At 33.3% G+C, this 26,105-nt stretch overlaps 2 protein-coding genes across 4 annotated transcripts; one reads left to right on the forward strand and one right to left on the reverse strand.

The window, feature by feature from the left end:
* Window positions 1-283: 283 nt before the first annotated feature.
* On the forward strand, window positions 284-6,597 carry LOC106446479 (histone-lysine N-methyltransferase SUVR5). Of its 3 annotated transcripts, none has more exons than XM_013888223.3 (12): window positions 284-418; window positions 1,496-1,838; window positions 1,907-2,209; window positions 2,284-2,394; window positions 2,467-2,577; window positions 2,669-5,227; window positions 5,304-5,465; window positions 5,545-5,661; window positions 5,735-5,838; window positions 5,922-6,059; window positions 6,150-6,237; window positions 6,321-6,597. In XM_013888223.3, exons 2-12 carry the CDS (start codon window positions 1,551-1,553, stop codon window positions 6,435-6,437), a joined length of 4,098 nt encoding a protein of 1,365 aa, XP_013743677.2. In that variant the 5' UTR covers window positions 284-418; window positions 1,496-1,550; the 3' UTR covers window positions 6,438-6,597. The 3 variants fall into 3 exon arrangements, with proteins under 3 accessions (XP_013743677.2, XP_013743676.2, XP_013743678.2); XM_013888222.3 differs by having other exon boundaries at window positions 296-480; XM_013888224.3 differs by lacking the exon at window positions 284-418 and adding an exon at window positions 549-787.
* A 12,694-nt stretch (window positions 6,598-19,291) lies between these two features.
* LOC106451732 (BEL1-like homeodomain protein 4) lies at window positions 19,292-24,622 on the reverse strand. The gene is made up of 5 exons (XM_013893710.3): window positions 24,366-24,622; window positions 23,134-24,161; window positions 22,007-22,398; window positions 20,709-20,769; window positions 19,292-19,962 (listed from the first exon to the last, which is right to left on the reverse strand). Exons 2-5 carry the CDS (start codon window positions 24,118-24,120, stop codon window positions 19,465-19,467), a joined length of 1,938 nt encoding a protein of 645 aa, XP_013749164.1. The 5' UTR covers window positions 24,121-24,161; window positions 24,366-24,622; the 3' UTR covers window positions 19,292-19,464.
* Between the last annotated feature and the right edge of the window lie 1,483 nt (window positions 24,623-26,105).

Consider the following 26,105-nt stretch of genomic DNA (forward strand, 5'->3'; position numbering starts at 1 on the left):
AAAAAACTACAATATATGATAGTATATTATATTATTAAGGAAAATGAAATATAAGTTGGCAGAAAATGAAATATTATAATTCTATTAAGATATATTTTAGTCCAATATTTACAGCTAACATAACTATAACAAAACTACCCCCATTTAACTCGGTCTTGTTTATTTATATTTATAAATAAAAGTCCGATACATATATACGTATATTTTTCTTTCGTACAGATTATTCTCTTATTTTATTTTTGTAACTCGACTTAATAAACCACCACACAATAATAATAAAAATGAAAAAAGTTATCTCTACCTAGCATAGAAATCATCTTTCCCTTTTTCGACATTGTGGCCATGGTACATGCCCAAATACCGATGCCCTCGACCTAGAGATAATCCAGAAGAAAAAGAACTATTATACATAAAAAAGGTTATACATCTCAAAACCCCCTTAGATTCAACCTCTCTAATTCGAATCTACAGATCAACAAGGTGTGTGACCTTCCATGTCCGATACCCAAATCTTTAGGTTTAAAAACATTTGCTTCGATACTTATCATACATGATGTTGTATCCACTTTTATATATTCTTTTTTTTTCTTTTTTGCGCATTATCGTTTTTGGTTTGGTTCATCTTCCGTGACCTAGCCTTTGATTCCGCCATGCCTGTTTACATGTATCTCCTAACAAGTTTATTGTGTTACTTGACCTTACAGTAAAATATTAGATCTAAGATTGGTTCTTTTGTGCATTTTAACATTTTCGGGCACCTGGGTTTGGTCGAGAATCTTCAAAATTGGTATTATTTTCTCTTCTGGTTCTTTGATCTATGGACCCACCTTTATATATATCTCTATGTATAGATCAAGTCTTGATTTTTATTAGTGGAAACTCGTGGGTATTAGCCAATTGTTCATCCCCAATCAGAAATTACTTCAGAAGATCTGACCCTCTAGCTGAATTAGTTGATTATTGTCAATATTTTGATTAGGAAAGCAATGGTTATGTGACCTCTCTTGTTGTTTATCTCCTACATTGATTTTTTTATGTGTCTGCTAGACTCCGCGTACAAGTTTATTGTGTTACTTGACCTTAAGAATAAATGTTAGATTTTTTTTTAATGGCTTTTATGCATATTAACATTTTTGGGCACCTGGGTTTGATTGAGAATCTTCAAATCCTTGATTTTTTCTTGACCTTTAGAGTAATTATTTTCTCTTATGTTTCTTGGGTTTAGATCAAGTCTTGATATTTATTAGTGGAAACTTATGGGTATTAGCCAATTGATCATCCCCAATCAGAAGTTACTTTGAGAAGATCTGATCCTGAGAAGAATCATTGTTCATGTCATAGCTATCGGCTGCTTATGTCTAAAAAAAATCTTACCTTCAAATAAATTTAAAATGGTTATCGCCAGTATTTTTGATTCATATTGATTAGGAAAGCAATGGATATGTGTCATGTTGTTGTTTGTCTTTTAAATTTTTTTTTTTTTTTGCATCCACAGAGTGTGTAATTTGATCAAGTTTAAAGAAGTGAATCATCATCTCTAAGTAGTGGTTATGGAAGTTATGTCTTGTTCGAGCTCACAAGGCGCTGAACAAGCTGAAACTCATGGTGGTCTTACAATGGATGAAATGCTACTTGACGTTGATGTTGAGGAGGCAGCAGTTAATGAATCGGTTTTAAATCCTGAGCTGGATGGTTTGAACGCAGAGAAGCATAGTACCACCGATGTAGTTATCGAAGAAACCGAAAATCTTGGTGGTGATAATGTGGAAGGAGAGTCATCATCTCCTTCTGAGCCTAAATGGCTGCAACAAGATGAACCTGTAGCTTTGTGGGTGAAGGTACTAATCATATCTCTTTCTCTGAGTTTTAAGTTCATATGGTTTTTTAATGTTTTTGGTGTTATTAGTGGAGAGGGAAATGGCAAGCTGGAATCAGATGCGCGAGAGCAGATTGGCCATTGACAACTTTAAGAGGGAAACCAACTCATGATAGAAAAAAGTACTATGTGATCTTTTTCCCACATACAAAGAACTACTCGTGGGCGGATATGCAGCTTGTTAGATCCATCTACGAGTTCCCTGATCCTATTGCATATAAGTCACACAAAGTTGGAGTTAAAATGGTTAAAGATCTAACCGTTGCTCGACGCAACATTATGAGGAAGCTGACCATTGGAATGCTCAATATAGTTGACCAGTTTCACTCAGAGGTATATAAAGCTTGAAACTTATATATTTGAAGCTTCAGAGTGCATTTTTGGTTTCAGCTCTTTGGATGTTGCAGGTTGTTGTTGAGTCAGGTAACGATATAATATTCTGGAAAGAGTTTGCAATGGAGGCTTCTAGAAGCACAAGTTATCAAGAACTTGGAAGAATGCTTGTGAAGCTTCATAGTGTAAGAAGCTCTTGTTAGGCCTTATATTCACTTTCTGTAGTCATGTCTTGACTTTGTGTTATGTTTGTTCAGATGATTTTGCAACGATACATGGATCCAAACTGGCTCGAAAACTCGTTTCCTTCATGGGTACAGAGATGTAATGATGCAATGAACGCCGAGAGTGTTGAGTTGCTGAAAGAGGTAAATGGCTGATATTGTCATCTGATATATATTGTTCAGACGTTTTTTTTTTGTCTTAACCAAGTCTGCTTTTATCTGGTTTTGTGTATAGGAATTTGACAATTGTATCCAATGGAACCAAGTCAAATCCATTTCTGATCCTCAGATGCAACTAATGGTGTTGTCAGAATGGAAAACATGGAAGCATGACGTTACAAAATGGTTCTCAATATCTCGCCGTAGCGTTTTAGAAACAGCACAAGAGGACAGTAACAAAAGCATCTTCAACTCAGATGTCCAGGCCAGCCATAAAAGACCAAAACTCGAGATTCGACGTGCTGAGACAACAAACACATCATCACAGATGGAACCTGATACTTCGCCACAAGAGAACACAAATGCTCCTGTGGTGGTGATGAAAGATGAAGATGTGATTATGAACACACCAGTGAATGGTACGGACCTGTGGGATGGCATTGTTGTAGAAGCGAGCGGTTCACAGCTAGTGAAAACAAGAGAGACGAATGATTTGTCTCTCACAGTTGTGAAGAAACCGTTTGGTTCTGGAAACAAGAGTCAGCAGTGTACAGCCTTCATTGAATCAAAAGGAAGACAATGTGTGAGATGGGCCAACGAAGGAGATATCTATTGCTGTGTGCATTTAGCTTCGCGTTTCGCCACCAAAGCTATAAAGAGCGAAGCGTCTCCTGCTGCTGCTGAAGCACCAATGTGTGGAGGAGTTACCGTTCTCGGCACCAAATGCAAACACAGATCTCTACCTGGAATGCTGTACTGCAAGAAACACCGTCCTCACACAGAGATGGTGGTGATGACCCCTGATAACAACTCCTCATCTCATCTTCTGGTTAAAAGAAAGGCTGCGGAGATGATAGAAGCAACTCAATATCAAGATGTAGTGGTGGTGCCTCCTCCTCCTTTTGTGCCCAATGGAACCACCACTAGCTTCACTGAGATGCTTGAACATTGCAGCAACGAGGATAGCTTGTGCGTCGGTTCTTGCTCAGAGAACAGCTACGTTCCTTGCAACGAGTTCGCGACAAAGCACACGCTATACTGCGAACAGCACCTTCCCAACTGGCTCAAGCGCGCTAGGAACGGGAAGAGCCGGATCATATCAAAAGAAGTGTTTGTAGATCTTCTAAGGAGCTGCTCCTCGCGTGAGGAGAAGCTGCCTCTGCATCAAGCTTGTGATGTTTTCTACAAGCTCTTCAAGAGTCTCTTGTCGTTAAGAAACTCTGTCCCGGTTGACCAACAGCTTGAGTGGGCGATATCAGAAGCTTCGAGAGACGCTGATGCTGGAGTTGGGAGCTTCTTGATGAAACTAGTGTCCCATGAAAAGGAGAGATTAGCTAGGATATGGGGTTTCAACGCTTATGGAGAAGAAGATGCATCAGAATCTCCTCTTGCCATCACCAATGGCAAAGGAGAAGAGACAAGAGACGAAGAGAAATGGTCGTTCGTTGGATTCGCTTGCGCTATCTGTTTAGATTCTTTTGTGAAGCCAAAGCTTCTGGAAGCTCATGTTGAAGAGAGGCATCACGTGCAGTTTGCGGAGAAGTGCATGCTTCTTCAGTGTATACCTTGCGGCAGCAACTTTGGAGATAAAGAACAGTTGCTGGTGCATGTTCAAGCCGTGCATCCTTCTGAATGCAAGACGCTAACAGTTGCTTCTGAGTCTCAAAACCCTGAAGCAAGTAACTCACAGATCGTTGCGAGCCAAAACATAGAGAGTACAAGTGGTGGTGTACATAGATATGTATGCAAGTTCTGTGGGTTGAAATTCAATTTATTACCTGACCTTGGGCGTCACCATCAGGCAGAACACATGGGAGGACTAGTTACCTCTCGTGGACCGAAGAAAGGGTTAAGGTTTAACAGTACCTACAGGATGAAGTCTGGTAGGCTAAGCCGTCCGAATAAATTCAAGAAGAGTCTTGGAGCAGTCTCATATAGTAGGATTAGAAACCGAGCTGGTGTGAACATGAAGAGGAGGATAATGCAAGATTCTACTAAATCAAAAACTGAATCATCACCGCCTCCGAGTGATAGTACGAACTTTGATAGATCAGAAGATGCTCACTGCTCTGTGGTTTCCAACATACTGTTCTCGAAGATTAAGAAAGCGAAACTTCGTCCTAATAACCAAGATATCTTGTCTGCTGCTCGCTCGGCTTGCTGTAAGGTGAGCCTTGAGAACTCGATGGAGGCTAAATTCGGTGTTTTGCCTGAGAGGGTCTATCTCAAGGCGGCGAAGCTCTGTGGCGAGCATGGTGTGCAAGTGATATGGCATCTGAAAGGTTACATATGCTCCAACGGGTGTAAGCCTTCTAAAGAACCAAATCTTCTATCTCCCTTGATCCCGCGACAAGAGAACGATCGATCCGAGATAGCTGAAGACGCTGGAGAAGCTTCTGATAACGGTTTGGAAGTGGACGAGTGTCATTGTATCATGGAGGCTCATCACTTTACTAAGAGGCCGTTTGGAAAGACTAATGTTCTGTGCAGTGACATAAGCTTTGGTAAGGAACCAGTTCCGGTGTCTTGCGTCGTGGATGAGGATCTTTTGAAGCAGTGTGAGAAGAAGCCATGGGAAAGTTTTACTTATGTTACGAAACCAATGCTTAATCCTTCAGTGGATCTTGCAAAGGAGGTACCTCATCTGTCCTAAATTTGAAACAAGATTGTGTCTCTCTGTTGTAACATTGTTTGTTTGTCTGTCCATGCAGAAACTGCAACTAAAGTGTGGCTGTCCTGGTTCAGTGTGCTCGCCTGTGACTTGTGATCACGTGTACCTTTTCGGTAACGATTTTGAGGAATCTAGAGACATATATGGGCAGTCCATGAGGTGTAGATTCCCGTATGATGACAAAGAACGTATCATTCTGGAGGTAGTTGTTTTTTAGATCTTGTTAATATCATATCCACTACATGTGGTTCAACTAATGATTGTTCCTGGCAATGTTGTAGGAGGGTTATCCTGTTTATGAATGCAATGAGCTCTGCGGATGCTCTAGAACATGTCACAATCGTGTTCTGCAAAATGGAATTCGCACTAAACTTGAAGTTTTTAGGACAGAAAGCAAGGTGAGTGATCATCCTTTTTTATCTATCCGTCTTGGCTTCAGTTCCAGTATCCATGACTGATTGATCGACACAGGGATGGGGAATACGAGCTTGTGAGCATATACTACGTGGCACATTCGTCTGCGAATACATTGGAGAAGTTCTTGATCAGCAAGAAGCAAACAAGAGACGAACTCAGTACATAGCTTTTTCTTAATCTTCTCCCATGTTTGTCTTCTTGCTTGGAACAGAAGTTAAACTCCTGCTTTTGATAACCATAGGTATGGAGAAGATGGATGCAGCTACATACATGATGTTGATGCTAACATCAACGACATTGGTAGATTAATTGAAGGAGAGACTGATTATGTTATTGATGCTACTACTCATGGAAACGTCTCTAGATTCATCAATCACAGGTGAGTCTTAAGTCCCACCAATTCTTTTTTTTTTTGCATCATTCTACAACTTGACTTGTGATTTTAATCTTTTTTTTTTTTCATTTCTAGCTGCTCTCCGAATCTTGTAACGTACCAAGTTGTTGTGGAAAGCATGGAGTCATCTCTTGCTCATATCGGTTTATACGCCAGTACAGATGTAAAACTCTCGTCCTCTTCTCTATTTGCTTGAAAGAAGTTTCTAAACTGTTGGACCTTAATTGATCTTTTTCTCCTTAACAGATAGCTGCAGGAGATGAGATCACGCGAGACTATGGACGCAGACCGGTAACATCTGGACAAGAAAGTGGACATCCATGCCATTGTAGAGCTACAAACTGCAGAGGTTGTTTCTTTTAGATTTTGGTTTTTAATAGGTTCCATTCTTTGCAGATTTGTTTCAGTAACTTCTGACAAGATTTTTACTTTTTCTTTTACATTGAATCTTTAGACAGCTTCGGACTATTTGATTCTGCAAGTTTTTTTTTTCAGTATTCATAATCAAATGTTGATTTCTCCTTTTCTCTATCGTGAAGAACCAAAAGAAATTTTTTTGATTCATGTGTTCATTCAAAACCAAACTGAATATATCAAAGATTGAGTGTTTCTTCTTAGCCAAGTCATCAATGGATTTGTTTTCTTTTTTCTTTTTTTGCTAAAGGATTTGTTATCTTTTTAAACGATAGTGTACCTTCACTGTTCTCCAATCATTCTATTCTGTAACCCTATAGCATTTATTGTATAGTTATTGTAACTATGTCGACCAGCACGTAGTGATGTAACAATGACAACTAGGTCGACAAGCACCTATTTGTCAATAAAAGAACTACTCTTTCTATTTCTTAATAGATGACATTTATAAAAAAAATGTTTCAAATTACCCATCGTTTTAATTTTTCAATGTAAAATATATTAATCTTTTTGCAATATTACTTTTAATATTCTGCAGATTATCTAGTAGTTGAAATATAGTTAGTTAGATAATTAATGATCTTTCTTTTGGAAACTGTTGTGGATTCTCTCCGGTTCTTTAGTGAGTCTTTCATGTGGGATTGGTGTTTCTGAGTTCGGTTAGGCTTGGCTCCTTGTTTCTTTGTCAGATCTAGGTGTGATCTGGTTTCTTCATAAGCTCCATTGCTAGGCATTCAACGGCCGTGCTTGCCCTGCCGTTTCCGAGAGTGTGTAGTGAATCTGCTGATTCCAACTTATTGGAAGGTGGAGTTTGGTTATTTGGTTCCTGAGGTATTCCCTCGTTGTTCAAGGAGGAAGTGGCTTATTGGTGGTTTGGCCGTGGGCAATCTCTATAAGTATCTTTCATGGAGTTCTGAATCTGTTGTTTCATGTCCGTTTGGAGCCCTCGCCGGTGACGTTTGGTTTCAGTCGCGTTTATCTTTTATTGCTGTTATGTGTATGTGTTTATTGGCATCCCTTGTATGGGCTTAGTTTCCAGGGTCGGTTCTGTGTAACATCTTGCTTGTGTACCGAACGTAATCCTCTTCGGTTTAAGAATGCTATCTTGTAATCTTTTATGTTTTTTCTTAATAAAATCAGGCGACAAAAAAAGATAATTAATGATCTTTTTATCTAGAAATATATAAAATTTAATATTTTATTAATATATGTCAAATCTCAAAACATCAATAATAAAAATTAGAGGGAGTATTTATTGAAAAAAATTAAAAAATCATTAATTTCAACCGAATCGGAATAGTACAAACTATATTCATGGTCACATATAATATAACGTATTTATTTTATAATTATGTCGACCAGCATATATCTCATAACAATATCTAAGAACCGGTATGTTAGTTTGTATCAATTTGTAAGATAGTTTAGTGCATAATATCTTAGTTGGTTGTTAAATTTAACAATAGTTAGTAATATTAATTAATCGTACGATAATTAACATTCAAAATTATCATGTATCAATGAGATAATATCCTCGTCACCACAGGAACATTGCATCGAGGAACCACAAATTTTAAATTTGGATAATATATATATGGGAATGGTTCATGGATCCTTATATCTCAGTTCAGTGGATGCAGATGAGTTTGGATAGAGAGCATGTGAAAAATTCAATTTATAGGGATGAAGAATTTAAAACGACGAGAGTTTTCTTTATACACAAAAGTGGAAGCACTAAGTTGGACTATGAAAAATATGCTATAGCATTTGATATGCCAGAAGTTGCGTCAGATTGCAATAACCTGATTGCAATGATAAATTAGGAGCTTCAAACTCGACCAACCTTCGTAATAGAATTGGAGACGATACATATTCTTCAGCTATGACTGCAAAGTCATTTCATAGAAAATTTTATTTTATTAGTTATTCTCTTCTGGTCTATTTATCTAGACCAACTCAAGTTTGAACAATAAAATAACTGTTCGTTGTCAAAAAAAAAAATTGTCATGCATCAATTTCAAATAATATTGACCGGAAATAAACCACTAATTCACTCAATTTCTTGGAAAACTACAGTATATACTTACCAAAAATAAATGAAGTCCAAGACTTAGGTATTTATGTGTTCATACGCAATTATGTGTGTTGTCAAATATTTTAAGAATTAAAATAATTATTGGTTGGAAGCCTTATATTTGATATGTATATGATTGTGTAATGGGTAGTTATCGGATTCTCGATCGCTAAATTCCATGACGCAATGGGCCCAAACCCATTACAGTTACTCTATAAATGACCTCTATCTAAGAAAATTTCAGGGCCCACATAAGTTGGTGTCCATCTACTCCAATCAATTTAAGATAGGTTGACTTTTTCTAACCCCCAAAACTATATTCTAAGAAAAACATACTGCAAAGTTTTTTTCTTTTTTTTTGACTAAAGAACACATACTGTAAAGTCATTGTATATCAAACTGTTACTTGTATGTATGTATGACATAAAAATCTATCTTGCGTGCTAAAACCATGCAATATTTATACAACACATTGTGGCACACATACATAGAACATAGGTTTACGCTTGCATATCTATCTATATTATTAAACCTAAAGTATCTTTTGGTATTGTTTAAAAACATAAATAACAATATAAACTAGATCTTGATCCACATTCCACGCGGATGTTAGATTTAATTTACCTTCAATGTAAATTTATAAACTATTCATAAAATGTCCATTTATATTTTTATGTTTTGTAAAATATATTTAGAGTAGAATATATTATATTATAATATAGATGCTTGATTAATTTTTGATCTATACGTAATATTATATTTATAATTTGATGCAATTTGATGTAATTGTAATATTTATATATTAACCTATTGATTTTTTTTTGTTTATTTATTTAAAAATGAGTTAGTTTTTACAGTAGGTTTTTATTAATTATATTTAATTTTATGATATTTGGTTTTCTTGAAAATTGTATTGGAGCAAATTAATATATACTATATATTACAGTTTGTGTTTTAATTTTCAGCAAAAAGAAATAACAATTCATTGTAATTACTTTAATTTTTTGATTTTAAGTGAAGTAACATATTTGTAAATAAAAAGAAATGCAATGGCTAAATGTGTAAATAAAAAGAAATATTTAATTTGCTATCCGTGCTTCCAAATAATTCTCATTTAATCTGCTATCCAAGTTTCCAAACGACAATCTGTAAATGAGTAAAAAATACAGTGACTAAATATGTATATAAAAAAATATTTAATCTTCTATCTTTCTTTCCAAACAACTTTCATTTAATCTACTATCTAAGTTTCCAAACAGTGCTAAAAGGTACTTTAGTTTTAATAATATAGATATAAAATGTCCATTTATATTTTTATGTTTTGTAAAATATATTTAGAGTAGAATATATTATATTATAATATAGATGTTTGATATTAATTTTTTATCTGTACGTAATATTATATTTATAATTTTATAACTTGATGCAATTTGATGTAATTGTAATATTCATATATTAACCTATTGATTTTCTTTTGTTTATTTATTTAAAAATGATTTAGTTTTTTTACGTTAGGTTTTTATGAATTATTATTAATTTTATGATATTTGGTTTTCTTGAAAATTGTATTGTAGTAGATTAATATATACTATATATTACAGTTTGTGTTTTTATTTTCAGCAAAAAGAAATAATAATTCATTGTAATTAATTTAGTTTTTTTATTTTACGTGATGTGACAGATTTGTAAATAAGAAAGAAATGCAATGGATAAATATGTAAATAAAAAAAATATTTAATCTGTTATCCGTGTTTCCAAACAATTCTCATTTAATTTGCTATCCAAGTTTCCAAACGACAATATGTAAATGAGAAAAAAATACAGTGACTAAATATGTATATAAAAAGAAATATTTATATGCTATCCTTCCTTCCAAACAACTTTCATTTAATCTACTATCTAAGTTTCTAAACAGTACTAAAATGTATTTCAGTTTTAATAATATAGATGATAATTGTTTGGAAACATGGATATCAATCAAAAAATATAATGTCTTTTTAGTAATTTTACTATATAATTACATTAATTATTTTTTTCATATTTAACTCAGTTTAACAATTTCACTAATTATATTACCTTAACAATACATCACATAATTAATTATATTACCATAATAATAATAATGCAGATTTTTATTTATTTGTTAATCAACATGAACTTTGTGCCAATTATTAAATTAAATATGTAAAATAACTGGGTTTTGCATATGGTTAAACGTTCGATTTAGTTTGTTTTATTAAAACTTTTTTTTAGTTTCAATCGATGGAAAATTGCGTAACCAAAAATATAAATTAAATACATATTTTGTAAATAAAATAATAAATTAAATCAACATAATAAAAAGGATTACATTTATTGTCACTTAATTTTCCATATAAATATTTTTCTAAATAAAATAAATCTTTATATTTCACTTAATTTAGCAAAATACATAGAAATATTCTTTGTTATTAGTTTATAAAACCAGTTACGCATGAATATTGACAATTCATTTAGGTATGTGTTGTTCTTTTCGGGTTTTTTTTTTTAATTAGACATGTTTGAATATTATTAATTTATGTGTGGATTTTGAGTTGGGTTCTTCTGGGCATGAATGAGCTCAGTTCTGATGTATAGGAACCTAAAAATATCTAAATAACAAATGTATTTGAAACGGATTCAGATATTTGTACCAAAAATCACCATATTACCCGATTCAGTCCATGTTTTATCAATACAATTAGTTATGTTACACTCCATCTAAAATATATAACACTAATTATAAAAATCAAATATCAATGTATAAAAATGTAAAAATCAATACTTGCTCATCCGCGCGGGTAATCAATTTCTAGTGGATGATTAAAATGGCAGGCCCTCCAATATTAAAATCAAGAATCTAACACTCATGCATATGTATTTTCTTGTCACGTATATATTTTTTCTTCTTTAAACAAAAGACAGTGAATTTGTGTATGCCAAATCAAAAATAATACTAGTGAATTAAAAACAGTATATGAAATTTTGCAATTATACTTCCTTTTATAAGAGTGGTAGCTAAAGGACAGTGGTCAGACAGGAAGGGTTAAGAAATTGGACCACTGCGATCGAAATAAATGTACTCAAGTAAATTGATATCATATGCATTTAATGAGTTTATTAGGTCAGGCGGCACATTTATTTATTCACAGAGATATTCAAAATAGTTTTCACAAAATCATTTTAGGGTTTTATTAGTTTTTACCGTTATCACCGTGCAATCGCTATATTATTTGTTGCAGATGTTACAACAATTACAAAAACACAGTCAACCATTTTTTAACATTTTACCTTCTCAAATCAGAAGCGGTAACAAAAAAAAAATCAGAAGGTGTTTTTTTCATGCATTAGCGGTTGTGGATGCCTAAATAAAAACAAAATATATGTTTATGAAAATTTCATTTAAAATTTAAAATATATTATGTAACTTAACCATTAATATATATATATATATATAAATCAGACAATTTTTTAAAGTATAATATTAATTTTTATAAAAGAACAAAACCAATAAAAGTTATAAATTTCATTTGAAAAGATAAAATAAAAATAAACATAATATTATTATTAATTATATAAAATTAATATACTTTATAATAGTACTATGATTTTTGAAATTTTATAAGTATACAATGTTTTAGTACTGTTAATAAATTGAAGCTATATTTACTAGTTATTCAGTCATAAGTAATAAGTATTACGTAAACATATCTCTTTGTAATTAATGTGCTAGTCGAACGAATAGTTTTATATTACCTTTGTTTTTTAAAAAATATATGTTTTGGTATTTTCATATATATTAAGAAAACATATTAATCATGCATCGTTTTTTAAAAATTATCAAATTTCAATGCTTTTTAACCAATAGTCTTTCAATAAATTTAATTAATTTTATTGAAATTTAATTTTTTTTTATAAAAAACATAAAAAATCTATCTTTGTGAAAGAATTTTTTTTTCTAAAACTTCTATTTTAATGAAACGGAAGGAATAATATTTGAACTGCAACTAGTCGCATCAGCAAATCTCCACACCCATGTGATAATCTTTTTATAGATATCGAATTATGAGTTTGGAAATGAAAATCTTTTAACCACATGGTGGCCTAGTGCTTTCCATTAGAGGAGGAGTTGTCCTGTTGGTCCAGGTCAGGGATTGATTCCCCTCTAGTGCGAAATTATTGGCTCCACATGTGACTACGCGGATATGAGTCCATGCTTACGGCCCATTTGAATACCCGGAAGAGAATCCATCTGTGGGTTACACCTCCCATCCGGGGGTTAGGTCTGTATCTTTAATAGACCCGGATTTAACCCTTTTTTCAAAAAAAAATAAAATCTTTTTATTAATTTATTTTAGTGGAGATCTTATGTGAAATATTTGCACTGAAGATGCTTTAAGATACATGAATCAACATAAGATAAAATGTGTTAAAGGAACTGCTAGTTTGAAAGAGGTGGAATATATTAACATATATTGATACTGACCTTTGAAATTTTATGTATGTATGTAGTAAAATATTTATATTGATACTTGTAAGCTATATGAAACTACGTTCTATTGATGAGAAACATCCTACATCGGAAATATAAGAATTAATCTACTATTATATAAAGGGTTAGGGCCAATCCACTAATTGCCAATTGGTTTTAAGTTGGAAGCCCATAATAAACCCGAATCTAACATGGTATCAGAGCCCAGATCCTAATAAGTTAAACTCCTAATTAATATTAACCCTGCCCGACCGGGTATATAAGTCGTAATTGACTCGCTCGACCGAGTATAACTGTCTTAAAAAGTTTCTGAGATTTCTGACCAATAAGAGCCATCATCTCGAGGAGGGGTATTAAGGGATATGTATCCCACATTGGAAAATCAATGGGACATTAAGTAATATATAAAGGGTTAGTGCCAATTTACTAATTGCCAATTGGTTTTGAGTTGGAAGCCCATAATAAACCCGAATCTAATACGTTCGCGGTAGAATATTGAGAAAGAAAATAATATTATTTTTGAAAGTGAAACTCCTCAAATCACTTACATAGTTACATTTAAAAACTCGAAGCATTTCACGATTTCTCCCACATATACATTATTAACTAATAACCACCATAACTATATAGTATGTGTGTTTCTTGATATATAAACTTCAATCTTCATTAATCCTAGTTGATAAGTACGAAAAGTACAAATTAATAAACGCTTGCATGTATGTTTATGTGATTTCTACCAAGTAATTAATCTGGATTTTTCAAACAATCTGATGACACGTATATAATTTTCCTTCTGATTTTATAGCTATAGAATTTGTTGTTCTTGTGCATTCGGATGAGTATTTGGAAACTTATATGTCAAATATACATATAACCCTAAAAATCTTAGAATAATTATTCATTAAATTGGTTAATATTATGTAATCTCTAATACTAAAAATTAAGTAAATTTATACATTAATCGTACTCACATAATATTTTATTTCTTTTAAATTGGATAAAACGCACATTATCTTTTGTCAACCAAATGTAACCTTGCGTATATTAACATCTAAAAGTAAACATCACAAATCATATATCTCATGAACCAAATATATTAGGTTGTAAGAATTGAGACCTTATATATAAAATAATCTGTTATCCGCATTATTGCATTATCACTACAAGAAAACACAAGTTTTACGAGGGCAATTTTCCTCGTGATTTCGTCGTAAAAGCAGTGTTACGAGAAATTAGCGAGGAAACCCGTTTCGTCGTTATACGTTTGTCGTAACACATATATCCTCGCTAATTCGTCGTAACATAGCGAGGAAATAATTTCGTCGTAAAAGCGAAGAGGAATATTTCGTCGTAAAGACCACGTAAGGACGTCGCTAAATTTCCTCGTAAATACCACGAAAGACGTTCCTCGTAAAACCCACGTAAATAACTCGAAAGTAAATACTCGTAAAGTAAACGTAAATACCTTGATAGCTTTCCTCGTAAAGACCACGTGAACTTTCCACGTCATTTCCTTGTAAACAATTCCTCGTAAAAACCTCGTTAAGCTTCCACGTAAATAAGTCGCAAAATTAGCTACAAATTTACTTCGTTTCGTTATTTTACAGAAATATAAAAAATTATAATTAAAAAAATAATTTAAATTATTTAAATTATTAATAAAATTAAAATTCTAAAAAAATCAAAACCAAAATATTTTATATATAAATAAGTTTTGAATTCATAATACAAGAACCGAAATTAAAAAGAACTAAGGGTCGTGAATCGCCCGATAGAATTCATCACTCCTCGCCGTTACATCCGCCTCGGCATGTGTGTCGGATGTTGACTCGCCTGGAATAGGATTTCGTTGTCGCATGGTCATCGGGGGAGGAGGAACCGATGGTCCTCTAGAAGAAGGAGACCCAAAGACTCTCTGAGTGTACTGAGTCTCGGGGACAGTCTCTTGTCCCGAAGAACCGGGAGCTGATGAAGACGACGGGTCTAAACGATTACCCGGCTCACCGAACATCTCTATGTAATGGGCAGTAAGTCTACCTTTTCGAACCTGAGAAAAAAATTTAGTTTTTTAAATTTTCGTCAACAGTATATTTTCCAACATTATCCACCTAATCAACACTAAATAACATAAGATCCGTAAACTTATCTAAATTCCCTATACTAACCACCTAATCTACCTAAACTAACCAAATTAGAGAGGAATTAGAGAGGCTTACCATTGCAACGAAACAGGGAGGAAGTGGAGAGGAAGTAGAGAGGAAAGAAAGAGTGAGCGCTTGGGGTGTATATATAAGATTACATTCCGTCGCAAATTCCTCGTAATTTTACGACGAATTACAGAGGCCCGTGTTTTTTTTTACGACGAAACAGCGAGAGATTACAAAGGCCCGCGTTTTATTATACGAGGAAGTTACGAGGAATTACAAAGGCCCGTGTTTTTAGGTACGAGGACGTTACGACGATTTTGCTTACGTGGAATTACCGAGGAAAGCTTCCCTATAAATATACCTGTAACTCTCCTTCTCAACCCACACCCAAACTCCCAAATCACACCCTATCTCACATCATACTCTCAAATCCAATCCTATTCAAATTATAAAAATTTGAGAAAAAAGGAAGAGAAAATGATATTGGAATTTATGTTGGTGAGACTTAAGTAATATAATTGCTGGAAGTCTTGCCACATGTAAATCCAGTATATTTCTTCTTTTTCTTTTTTTTTCTAGTTTTTATAGTACGAGGTGTTTACGACGATTTTGGTTACGTGGTATTTACGACGAATTTGTCCTACGTGGTATTTACGACGAATCTCTCTTACGTGGAATAAACGAGGAATTTGTCCTACGTGGTATTTACGACGAATTTGTCCTACGTGGTATTTACGACGAATCTCTCCTACGTGGAATAAACGAGGAATTCGTCGTAAGTTCGACGTCAACATACGAGGAATTAACGAGTATTCCGTTTAAATTCCTAAAATCCGAAACCCCAAACCCCAAACCCCATATTCCTTATCTTCTACTTCATATATTCCAAACCCTATCTTTATTTTCATTCCAAACCACAATTCCTTATCTTCTAATTCATATATTCCAAACCACAATTCCCACTTTTACTTATTCATAAAACAAACTCCCACATTTTCTTATTCACAAAACAAACTCCCACATTACCTTATTCATAAAAAAAACTCTCACATTACCTTATTCATAAAACAAACTACACAAAATCGAGTATATTTCTTCTTCTTCTTTTTTTTTTCTAGTTTTTACAGTACGAGGTGTTTACGACGATTTTGGTTACGTGGTTTTTACGACGATTCCGTCCTACGTGGAATTAAAGTGGGCCGCGTTCATCATTTATTTTACGTGGTATTTACGACGAATCTCTCCTACGTGGTATTTACGACGAATTTGTCCTACGTGGTATTTACGACGAATCTCTCCTACGTGGAATAAACGAGGAATTCGTCGTAAGTTCGACGTCAACATACGAGGAATTAACGAGTATTCCGTTTAAATCCCTAAAATCCGAAACCCCAAACCCCAAACCCCATATTCCTTATCTTCTACTTCATATATTCCAAACCCTATCTTTATTTTCATTCCAAACCACAATTCCTTATCTTCTAATTCATATATTCCAAACCACAATTCCCACTTTTACTTATTCATAAAACAAACTCCCACATTTTCTTATTCACAAAACAAACTCCCACATTACCTTATTCATAAAACAAACTCTCACATTACCTTATTCATAAAACAAACTACACAAAATCGAAAATACATCAATCGGATTCATCGACATTCTCGTCATCACTAGAAATGTCTTCATTTTCATTAAACTCGTCTTCAACAGCTTCGTCTGTGGCATCATCGGTAAGATCTTCGTACTCGTGATTATGCGGATCAATGAGAAGGATGTCATCTATTTCTTGTTCAGGTTCCTCGACTTCATTTATCTGTTCTTCTTGCAATGGTGGTTCTTCTCCACTGATGATTCGTCCTCGAGGTGTTACTTTGATCACTGCTAACCAATTTATACCTGAATCTCTCATCCGAGGGTATGGAAGGAAGCTAACTTGGTCTGCTTGTGAAGCTAAGATGAAAGGCTCGAATTTGTTGTACCGTCGTCCACCGTTGACATCAACTACACCGAATTTGTTAGACCGAACACCTCTGTTGACGACGGGGTCGAACCATTCACATTTCAAGAGGACGCATTTCAGCTTCAGTATCCCTGGAAATTCGACTTCAATAATCTCCGTGTGTCACTTACAAAGTTGGTGGATTCAAAATTAATTAGGTGCAAAAAAAAAACGTGTGTCACTTACAAAGTTTGTGGATTCAAAATTTCCTCGCTAAATCCACGTAAATAGTTTCCTCGTAAATAAGACGCGAAGTTTACGTCCACTTTACGAGGAACGTACGTGAAACATGATATCATCGTTATTTCCTCGTAAATGACACGTCACATTACATCGACTTTACGACGAACGGTTTTTGTCGTTAGTTTACGAGGAAATAACGATGATACCGTTATTCACGTAAAATCCTCGTAAAGTTGACGTAAACTTACGAGGTTTTTTTTTCCTCGTTAATATTCCTCGTTAAGCTTGAGTTTTCTTGTAGTGTATGTCTGGTTAATCTGAATTCAGCTTATAAGATATCACGAACTGAATGATAAGTTCAAAGACTCTTCTCGTACATTGAAGTTAGACCTCTTGCAAATTGTTGAACTTTTGTAAAATATTTCATATATATCTTTTTAAAAAGAAGCAAGTAAATCGTAGTTAGTTTAGAAGAGAAATAAAATCGCCGAATGATGTTTTTTTAAAAACAAGTCTTCTCAACTTTGTGTAAAAAGTTGTCAGATCATTATTTTGCTTTGATGTGCCTCTTTATTTATTCAAGTTTTAAATCGATATTTTTCATTTTTCTTCTAAATTTTTTTCCATCATATTTATTTTCCTTATTTTTTCGTCGACTTTTTAATGGATTTTTTTAAAACTGATATTTCTATTCTTTAGAAGGACCAATCTAAATTTATGAAGGGATTTATCGTATGTGCCAAACCCATCTTTTTTTTTTTTTTTTTTTTTGTAAATCTATGCCAAACCCATCTACATATTTCCTACTGTTCCGAGTTACTGGTCGCGCCAAAATCATCTAGTAAAAAAGTGAAACGTTAAATATAGTATCTATCTTCCAATTTTAGGGTCATTCTCGGAACGTAATGTATATATACTTAGAATGGATATTCATGCAACTCTCTATAAAATTAGGTGAAACGTAGACGTTCTTGTCTAAACAAATTATTGAAGTGACTTTTAAGGAATCCCTTTTATAAACAAATTAAGTAATGAGTCCCTGTTATAAAAAAAAAGTAATGAGTAGCACCATGGCAAGGAGGTTAATGCCTTTTTGTGGAATAAAAATGTCACCGTCTCGATTGAGATATGCCCAATATGACATGTAACCAAACCTTTTGGAAATTTCGGGAAACTGTGTTGTTAGAAGAAAAAAAAATCACATTAATATCTTAAACAAACAAGGATTAAAGTCACGTTAAACATGAAATGAGAAATGATGCAATTGTTAACAAGTCGATCTAGTGTCCCAAACATATTTAATTGGTTGCCAGTGCCATTACTAAATTAAGTAGCACATAGTTGTAGTAAGTAGGGATTAGTTGAGGTGATTAATTTGATTATACAAGCAAAGTGATGTCAATTCACTTACATGGCGCATTCCTACTACCTTGTCGTTTATTAGTAAATCCAATGGAAAGAGCTGTTTGAAAAGGTTCTCTGAAATGGAAGAATCCTCAAGTACTACTCTAATTTCTAATTTCAAAATATGTACTCTTAATATAAAACAAAACAAAAAATCGGCAGGGGTATCAATATGAGCGGAGTATTACTCTAGAAATATGTACATGATTACTATTCAAAAAAAAAAAAATCCCACATCTAAAACTGAAAAGTTATCATCTAAAAAAATTAATATAATTTTAAGATATTAATATGAATTTTTTTTTTGAAGATTTAGATACTATATTACAGAATTTTTGTAGGAATATCAATATGAGAAAATGTAAATAATTACAATAAAAACGAATCATAGATTTTTAGGAAGGACCTCAATTTGGAAAAAGAAACCAAAACATTGCATTTTTACAATCTAAACAACATTATATAGAACTTTAATTTGTAGATGGGGTATCAATTTATATATGTATTTATCTTCTTCTTACGAGATGACAGACAGAAAAAGAAACTTTAAAGTATATATGTGAACAGACTAAAAACATATTGGCATAAACCAAAAAAAAATGCACTCTAATAAATTGATTGATAAATGGAGAAACGAGGAAGCGAAGAAAGCAGTCTAAAAATCTCCAAAGTCTCTAACGGAGAAAGAAGGGTTCTTATTATCAGGCATATTGCCAGTGTGGCGTAGACCAAGCGTAAGTGACACGTCACCAGCCTGTTTGGTCCCGAATCTTATGACACCATCCTCGACGTGGAAGTCACTGACATCTTGCTGACACGTGGAGACGGTGAAAGCGCCTGAAACGCCGAGAGAGGGTGCGTTTGCGACGGAGGTAGAGGGAGGAAGGGATGAAGGGTCGTTTTCATGAGGAGTCGACGTCATCATCGTCGTTGTTGGAGTTTGTGCGGTTATTGTCTGAACGAGAGTGAAGTTGCTTTCATTGGGTTTCGTGTCTTTGTTGTTTGTTTGTTGATGTCTTCTTTGATGTTGATAATCTTCTTTTTTATTTTCTCCTAATTCTTCTTCTTCTCTTTCTTTTGCTTCTTGTTGATACATTTCTTCAACCATTGGTTTCCACAAACGAACCCTAGCATTTATAAACCAATTCGACACCTGAAAAACATATTTTTGTTGAAAATTGTTAATTTCACCCAATTTATAATAAAACATTATGAATTACTGAGCTTTTGTCTAAATATGGATAATCTGAATAAATTATCCTTCCTCTATTTCTAAAACTTTGGTAGTGTATATAGAATCCTTTTCAGTTAAAAATATATATTTCACATTTTAAAGTTCAAGATTGATTAACTATTAATTAGTGATATATACTAATTACTAAGTACTAAATATAAGCATATGCATACATTTAATATATTCTTCATTTGTAAGTTTTATAACAATATGTTTTTGTGAAACCAATAGGGTATTCCGGATATGTATTGTACTACTAGTCTAAATGTATTAAAAACGTACATATACAAGAATTTGAAGTCTCGTCGTTATAATTGAAATTAAAGCTTCAAACTTTCATGCACATGAGAAATATGGTCCTAGTTTGAGTATTTATGTCTCCCATCTCTCTCTCACTCACTCCCCCACCTCTCTGTCCTATATTTTGCATGTGTATTTATAATGTATTTAATGAAGAAACGAGCTCCATGAAAATGATTTTCATATTCAGAATCCATGCAAGAGAATAGACATGTAGCCACTCATGTCAGGTTTTGCATGATGAAATGATTGATATATATAGTAAATTTGTAAATTAAGTAATTATATGTAAACATTGATTGATTAAAAGGGTTCCTGCTTGTATGACCAGTAATGAATAATATTTTACTATCATAAAGGCTGACCTGATTTCTGGATAAACCAGTCTGCCGAGCCAAGAGGTGCTTATCAGCATCGCTTGGGTACCTGAGAAAGAGACCAGAAAATGACTTCACAATCTTTAGAACCGTAAACCCAATACTGTTATTGTTTTGAATAAACTTTGTAATATATAGAGAAAAAGAGAAGAAAAACACAATCAAGTTAGATGCAAGAAAAGGTACAAACTTTCTTCTTGCGATGGCGTGAGAATCTAAGAGACAAAAGAAAAAGCTGATTACAGAATAGAAGAAGATTTGATTTTTGTTTCTTCACTTATTTCTTTTCATGATAAAGTAAATATTTTCACAGAGAGGTACAGGTTAAAACTGTACTACTCTTCTCTTCTTTACTTCACTAACAACAAAATAGTAAAATATAACAAACATTAAATAAAGAAAGTTCTGATGAATAATAAGAAAGGAAATTGCTTTTATCAGCTTTTAGTCTTTCCTAAGAGACAATATACCAATGACACTGCTGACAAATATGAGACCTAGTTTTGTAGTTATGCTCATAGCATTTTCACTTCTTTTAATGTAGTATAGGGTAAGAAATCAAAAGCCAATTAAAGAAGAAACTATAAAGAAATGGTTAGCCAGAGACAGAAAAACCCTTAGGATGCTATTATGATCCCAAAGCATATAAGTTTGTGATCTCACTCTGCATACTTCTTTTATTATACTATTCATTATCTAATCCATTTGCCATGCAAAACATCTTATATATATACGCATTTACAGTTATGCACAAACAATTTGCACTCTTAACTGCTTTTATTATACTATTGAGTATTAATCAATTTGCCATGCAAAACTTAAACATCTTATATATATATAAGCATATACAGTTACACACTACGCTCAAACAATTTGCACTCTTAACTGATGGTTTTGTTTGTGGCATCACGGAATATATGAATAAAATTCTAATATTTTAATTTAATTCGTGGAGCGAACAGAAGGTTTTAGAATTATAAGTATTTTCTAGCTAGGATTTCTTTTTTCACTTTAATGAGAAATAGCAGCTCCCTTTTAAATTTTGTGATTGAAATATTCTTCCCGAAAAACCAAAATAAGTTCGAAAATATTGTTTATTGTAAGTTTCGATACTTGATTTAGTAAAATATTTGACCATGCATGATGCATGGTATATATATTCAATGCATAGTGATAGTCTAAATTTTATAATATATGGTCAACAATGCAAGAAGACAAATAATATTTGTGTCGAATGATAAGAGTACATACGTAATATTGAATAAGGGATGAGAAAATGGACTTACGGATTAAGAAAATGCTCGAAAAGCCAAGCTCTAAGGATATTAACAGAGCGTTCAGGCAAACCACGTTGCGGTCTCCATGCCTCTTGCTCCATCATACCCATATGATGAAACGCTCGTTGCTGACGCAAACTCTGCTCTAGCAAGCGCAACCGTGGAGTTTCGCCTTTGGTTAACCCTGAAGACGCAGCCCCCGCTGACTCTTTGTCCCCTAGAAGCTCACAGCTGCGTTTTAGTTGAACCGCTACCGCATCTTTCAAACACCGGAAATGTCGAGACATTGCCTTTTGGGCCAACGTCGTGTATGGAACCGCCGCACCGTAACCCATTACTTGGTCGAATGAGTTTACTACCATTTGCATTTGTTCGCAGTAGTGGTTGTACCGTCGGTCTACCTAAATAATTCAATTAAAATATACAATATAAATTTGATCATTTGTTCGAGCAAATTTGTTTAAAAGATAGAGAAATCAAGTAATACGGACTATATTCCACTATTTTTCGTTTTCTTACTATAGAAAAAAAAATTTATGGTATATAAAGCTTGAAATAAGATAGTGTCAACTACAAAATAATTTTTAGTAAAATATGAAGTTACTTCAAGGACTAGTTTTGGTTACGTAGTGAAGGTAGCTTAGATGGAGAAGGAAGCTCTAATTTAAATGATCTGGTTGAAGACTAAATCACCTATTAATCATAATTTAATTTCTTATATTAATTTGATTAAGCGATGCCACCAAACGCATCGCACACAAAATATGCATTAATATATGTCAAATTAGGCTATATCACGAGTATAGTGATATTCGTTCGAATTAAAAAATTTAAGTGATGGTAGGATTGTGTAATCAAGCTCTAGCTACCTATTAGAGCATGTGTCGTGTTCTTGTACCAGTCGATTTTTTTTCTCTGTCTATACATTTATTTATTTTAAAAATACATATCTAGATTTTATGAAATGTTGGTTGATTTAAAAAGGAGAAATAAACACGAACAAAAATCAAATTTCTGATATGAAATTGGTTGATTGATCAATTCAATCATTTTTAGACGGTTTATTTTATTTAATCAAAAATTTAATGGGGAATTAGTTTCATTGGTTAGAGAAGAATATAGTGTGAAAACGTTACCTCTTCAAGCATGGATAGTAGCTTGACTTTTCTTCTTTGATGCTCAATCCGATCAGCCGGAGACAACGGAGGACTATCATTGGCTGCTCCCGCCGTGGAAGATGACCCTCCACCACCACCGCCGCCGCCGCAACCGCTAGTATTAGGGTTTGAGTTGTTTCTACTAAGTTTGTTCTTTTTGAAATGATGTCCTCTTCCAACACTACAAAACTCTTCCAACAACTCTTGTGCTGGTTTCGTGTACTTGGAGTTCCTCAACGTATAGATCCCTCCAATGGAGGAAGAAGCAGCCATGGGAGACGATGAAGATGACCCGAAATGTCCCATAACTTGATGTTGATGAGAAGAAGAGTTATCAAGAAGAAGAGTCTTGAGTTGATTGAATTGGTGATGATGAACCGAAGCGTTAGAAGATGAAGAAGTTCCATCAACGGCTGCACAATAAATGCTTCTGTACTCTTCTGCTTTAGCTGCTGCTGCTGCTGCTTCTAATGACGATGAGAGAGATAGAGATAAACCTTTTCCACCTTCCACGTGTACGGTCCCGATCATATCTCCTTGACTCTGATGATGATCGGAGGAAGATGGCCATGTGAATTGTTGCTCGTTGGGATAACCATAACCTTGATGATGATGATTTGGTAGTAACATATGTAGAGTTGAGTTGTTGTTGTTGTGACGGTTTTGTTGCTCTAGCAACTGTTTAGTAGAATGATCAAGAATCTCACCGGAACCACCGTTGCCACCGCCGGGGTAAGTAAACATTTCAGATAACATTCCGGCGGTTTCATAAACCGGAATCTGAGCTCCGGAGACAGCAGATTCCTCAACTTCTTCCTGATGGGAAGACGATGGTCGGTGGAATCCACTGGAGAAGGAAAAGATTCCTTGGTGATGATGATAATCTTGGGACATAGAATCTAAACTATTGTCAAGAGTCTTGTGATGATGTCGATGGTGAGGAACAGTTGTAGTAGCTAGACCCATGCCAATTCTTGATTCTTGTTATTCATAGTTATATATCTTTCCTGTAAGGATTCAGACACATGAAACACACAGAGAATCAACTAGAAAGAGAAAGAGAGAGAGAGGAGTCAACTAGGTATCATACAAATTTTCTTTCTTATACATCTCTTTCTTGTATCTCTTTTAAGGTTCACACTTTCAGCTTCGGTCATCATCTACATATATATAAATAGTAGAGAGAGATAGAGAGAGCAAAATAAGAATACCTTGAGTTGCAGAGAATTAAAGAAAGAGAAGATTGAGAGCTTTAGCTATCGTTTTCTATCAGCTTTCTTTTTCTTGAGCTCTTAATTTTTTTTTCTATGGTAGTGAGAGTTTATTCAGCAAATTTCTGGAAACCATTTCAAAGATTAAAGAAAGCTTATAATAATCTCTCCCCCAAAGAGAAAGGAAGAGAGAAGAAGAGGTCGCTGTTCTTTCTTCATCGACTCCCTTTATAACCCACCAAGCTTATTTATTTATTTATTTATTTATATTTGTATTGTTTTTCTTTTATAAACTAAACTATTCTTGATTTTCGTTTTCATATTTATTTTTAAAAATCAAGTGGTCTTATAACTTCTTTTTTTTATATAAAAATCCACATAAGGTTTATTTTCCATCTCAATAACGATGAAGAAAAAAGACAAAACTTATATACTTCAAATTACGAGACTGTCCCTGTCAATTTTTTTCTTGTTTCTTTTGTCAACTATATTTATTTGTAAATTCAAAAAAAGTATTTCTTTTCTTATCACGGGAATGTCGGCTGCGATCAATATTTTAAAGGAGTTAATTTGGAAAACTAATATTTAAAAGGAATACTATAAGGAATACAAAGGTAAGGTGAGTCCACAGTCATATCTCGATGTTCAAACCACCACTATAAAGTCATCTACAACTTCACTCTATTTTTCACTTTAAAATATAATTTAGAATAAAAATGTTCCAATTTTATTTTATTTTTCACTCTATAATAAAATAAAAAATAAGTTTAATCCAAATATAGAATAACTTATTTTTTTTTTTGTTCATCACTCTATTTTCTACTCTAATATAGAATACCATTAGAGCAAACTCAAACTCTATTATAAAGTTACACTATTTTAAAGTAAAAAATAGAATAAGCCATTCGAGATGATCTTAACAACTTCTACATATAATAGTTTTTTTCAAGTTGATGATTCTTTTACCATTAATTTTACAACATTCAGGTAAGATTTACGGATCAATTTTGAATTAGATCGATTATGAGTAAGATTAAATGAGTGGATCATTATGATCAGTTAGATTAAATGAATGGATCAAACTTTGATACTATATTAATTTAGATGTGTTTATAACTTAATTAGTGATAAATAGATCTATTATATATGTATATATATAAATAAGAACTTCTTAATTTCAACTTTTACTATACATTGTGAACAAACGCGAATCAAATTTGAAAAAAGTGAAGAACTTAATAGCAAAAATATATTGAGGCAAATACATGTGTAGAATTTGTATATTATTATCTCAATGAATAACTTTACAATTCTTTAGATCCATATTTATATCAGTCTCAAAACTCAATTTTCTTTTTTTTCATTAAGAATACATACTTATCCTATATAATAATATTTTTTCTAAACCTAAAAGGCATACCGTATACTGTGAGAAATTTAACCCCCGCACCTCCCAAATGTCAACTTTGATAGCAAATCTATCTTTCTTACGTCTATCCGCCCAATGACTGCTGGAATTCTATTTATACACAGAGATTTAAGCCACTTTCAGAGTTAACACGGTAAGATTTTTTCCCTATTACAAAGTTGAAGCCTTTTGTTTATATATATTAGAACTTAGCACACTTAAACCAAGTGAGAACAAAAATACAAATTGTATTATATTTCAAATGTACATAGAAACAAAACATAACTGAAATCAATTGTTTTATGCTTTCGATACATTAGGTTCACTTAAAT

This window comes from Brassica napus, chromosome A4 (genome assembly GCF_020379485.1).
Source record: "Brassica napus cultivar Da-Ae chromosome A4, Da-Ae, whole genome shotgun sequence".
In the NCBI taxonomy this organism is placed as follows: Eukaryota; Viridiplantae; Streptophyta; class Magnoliopsida; order Brassicales; family Brassicaceae; genus Brassica; species Brassica napus.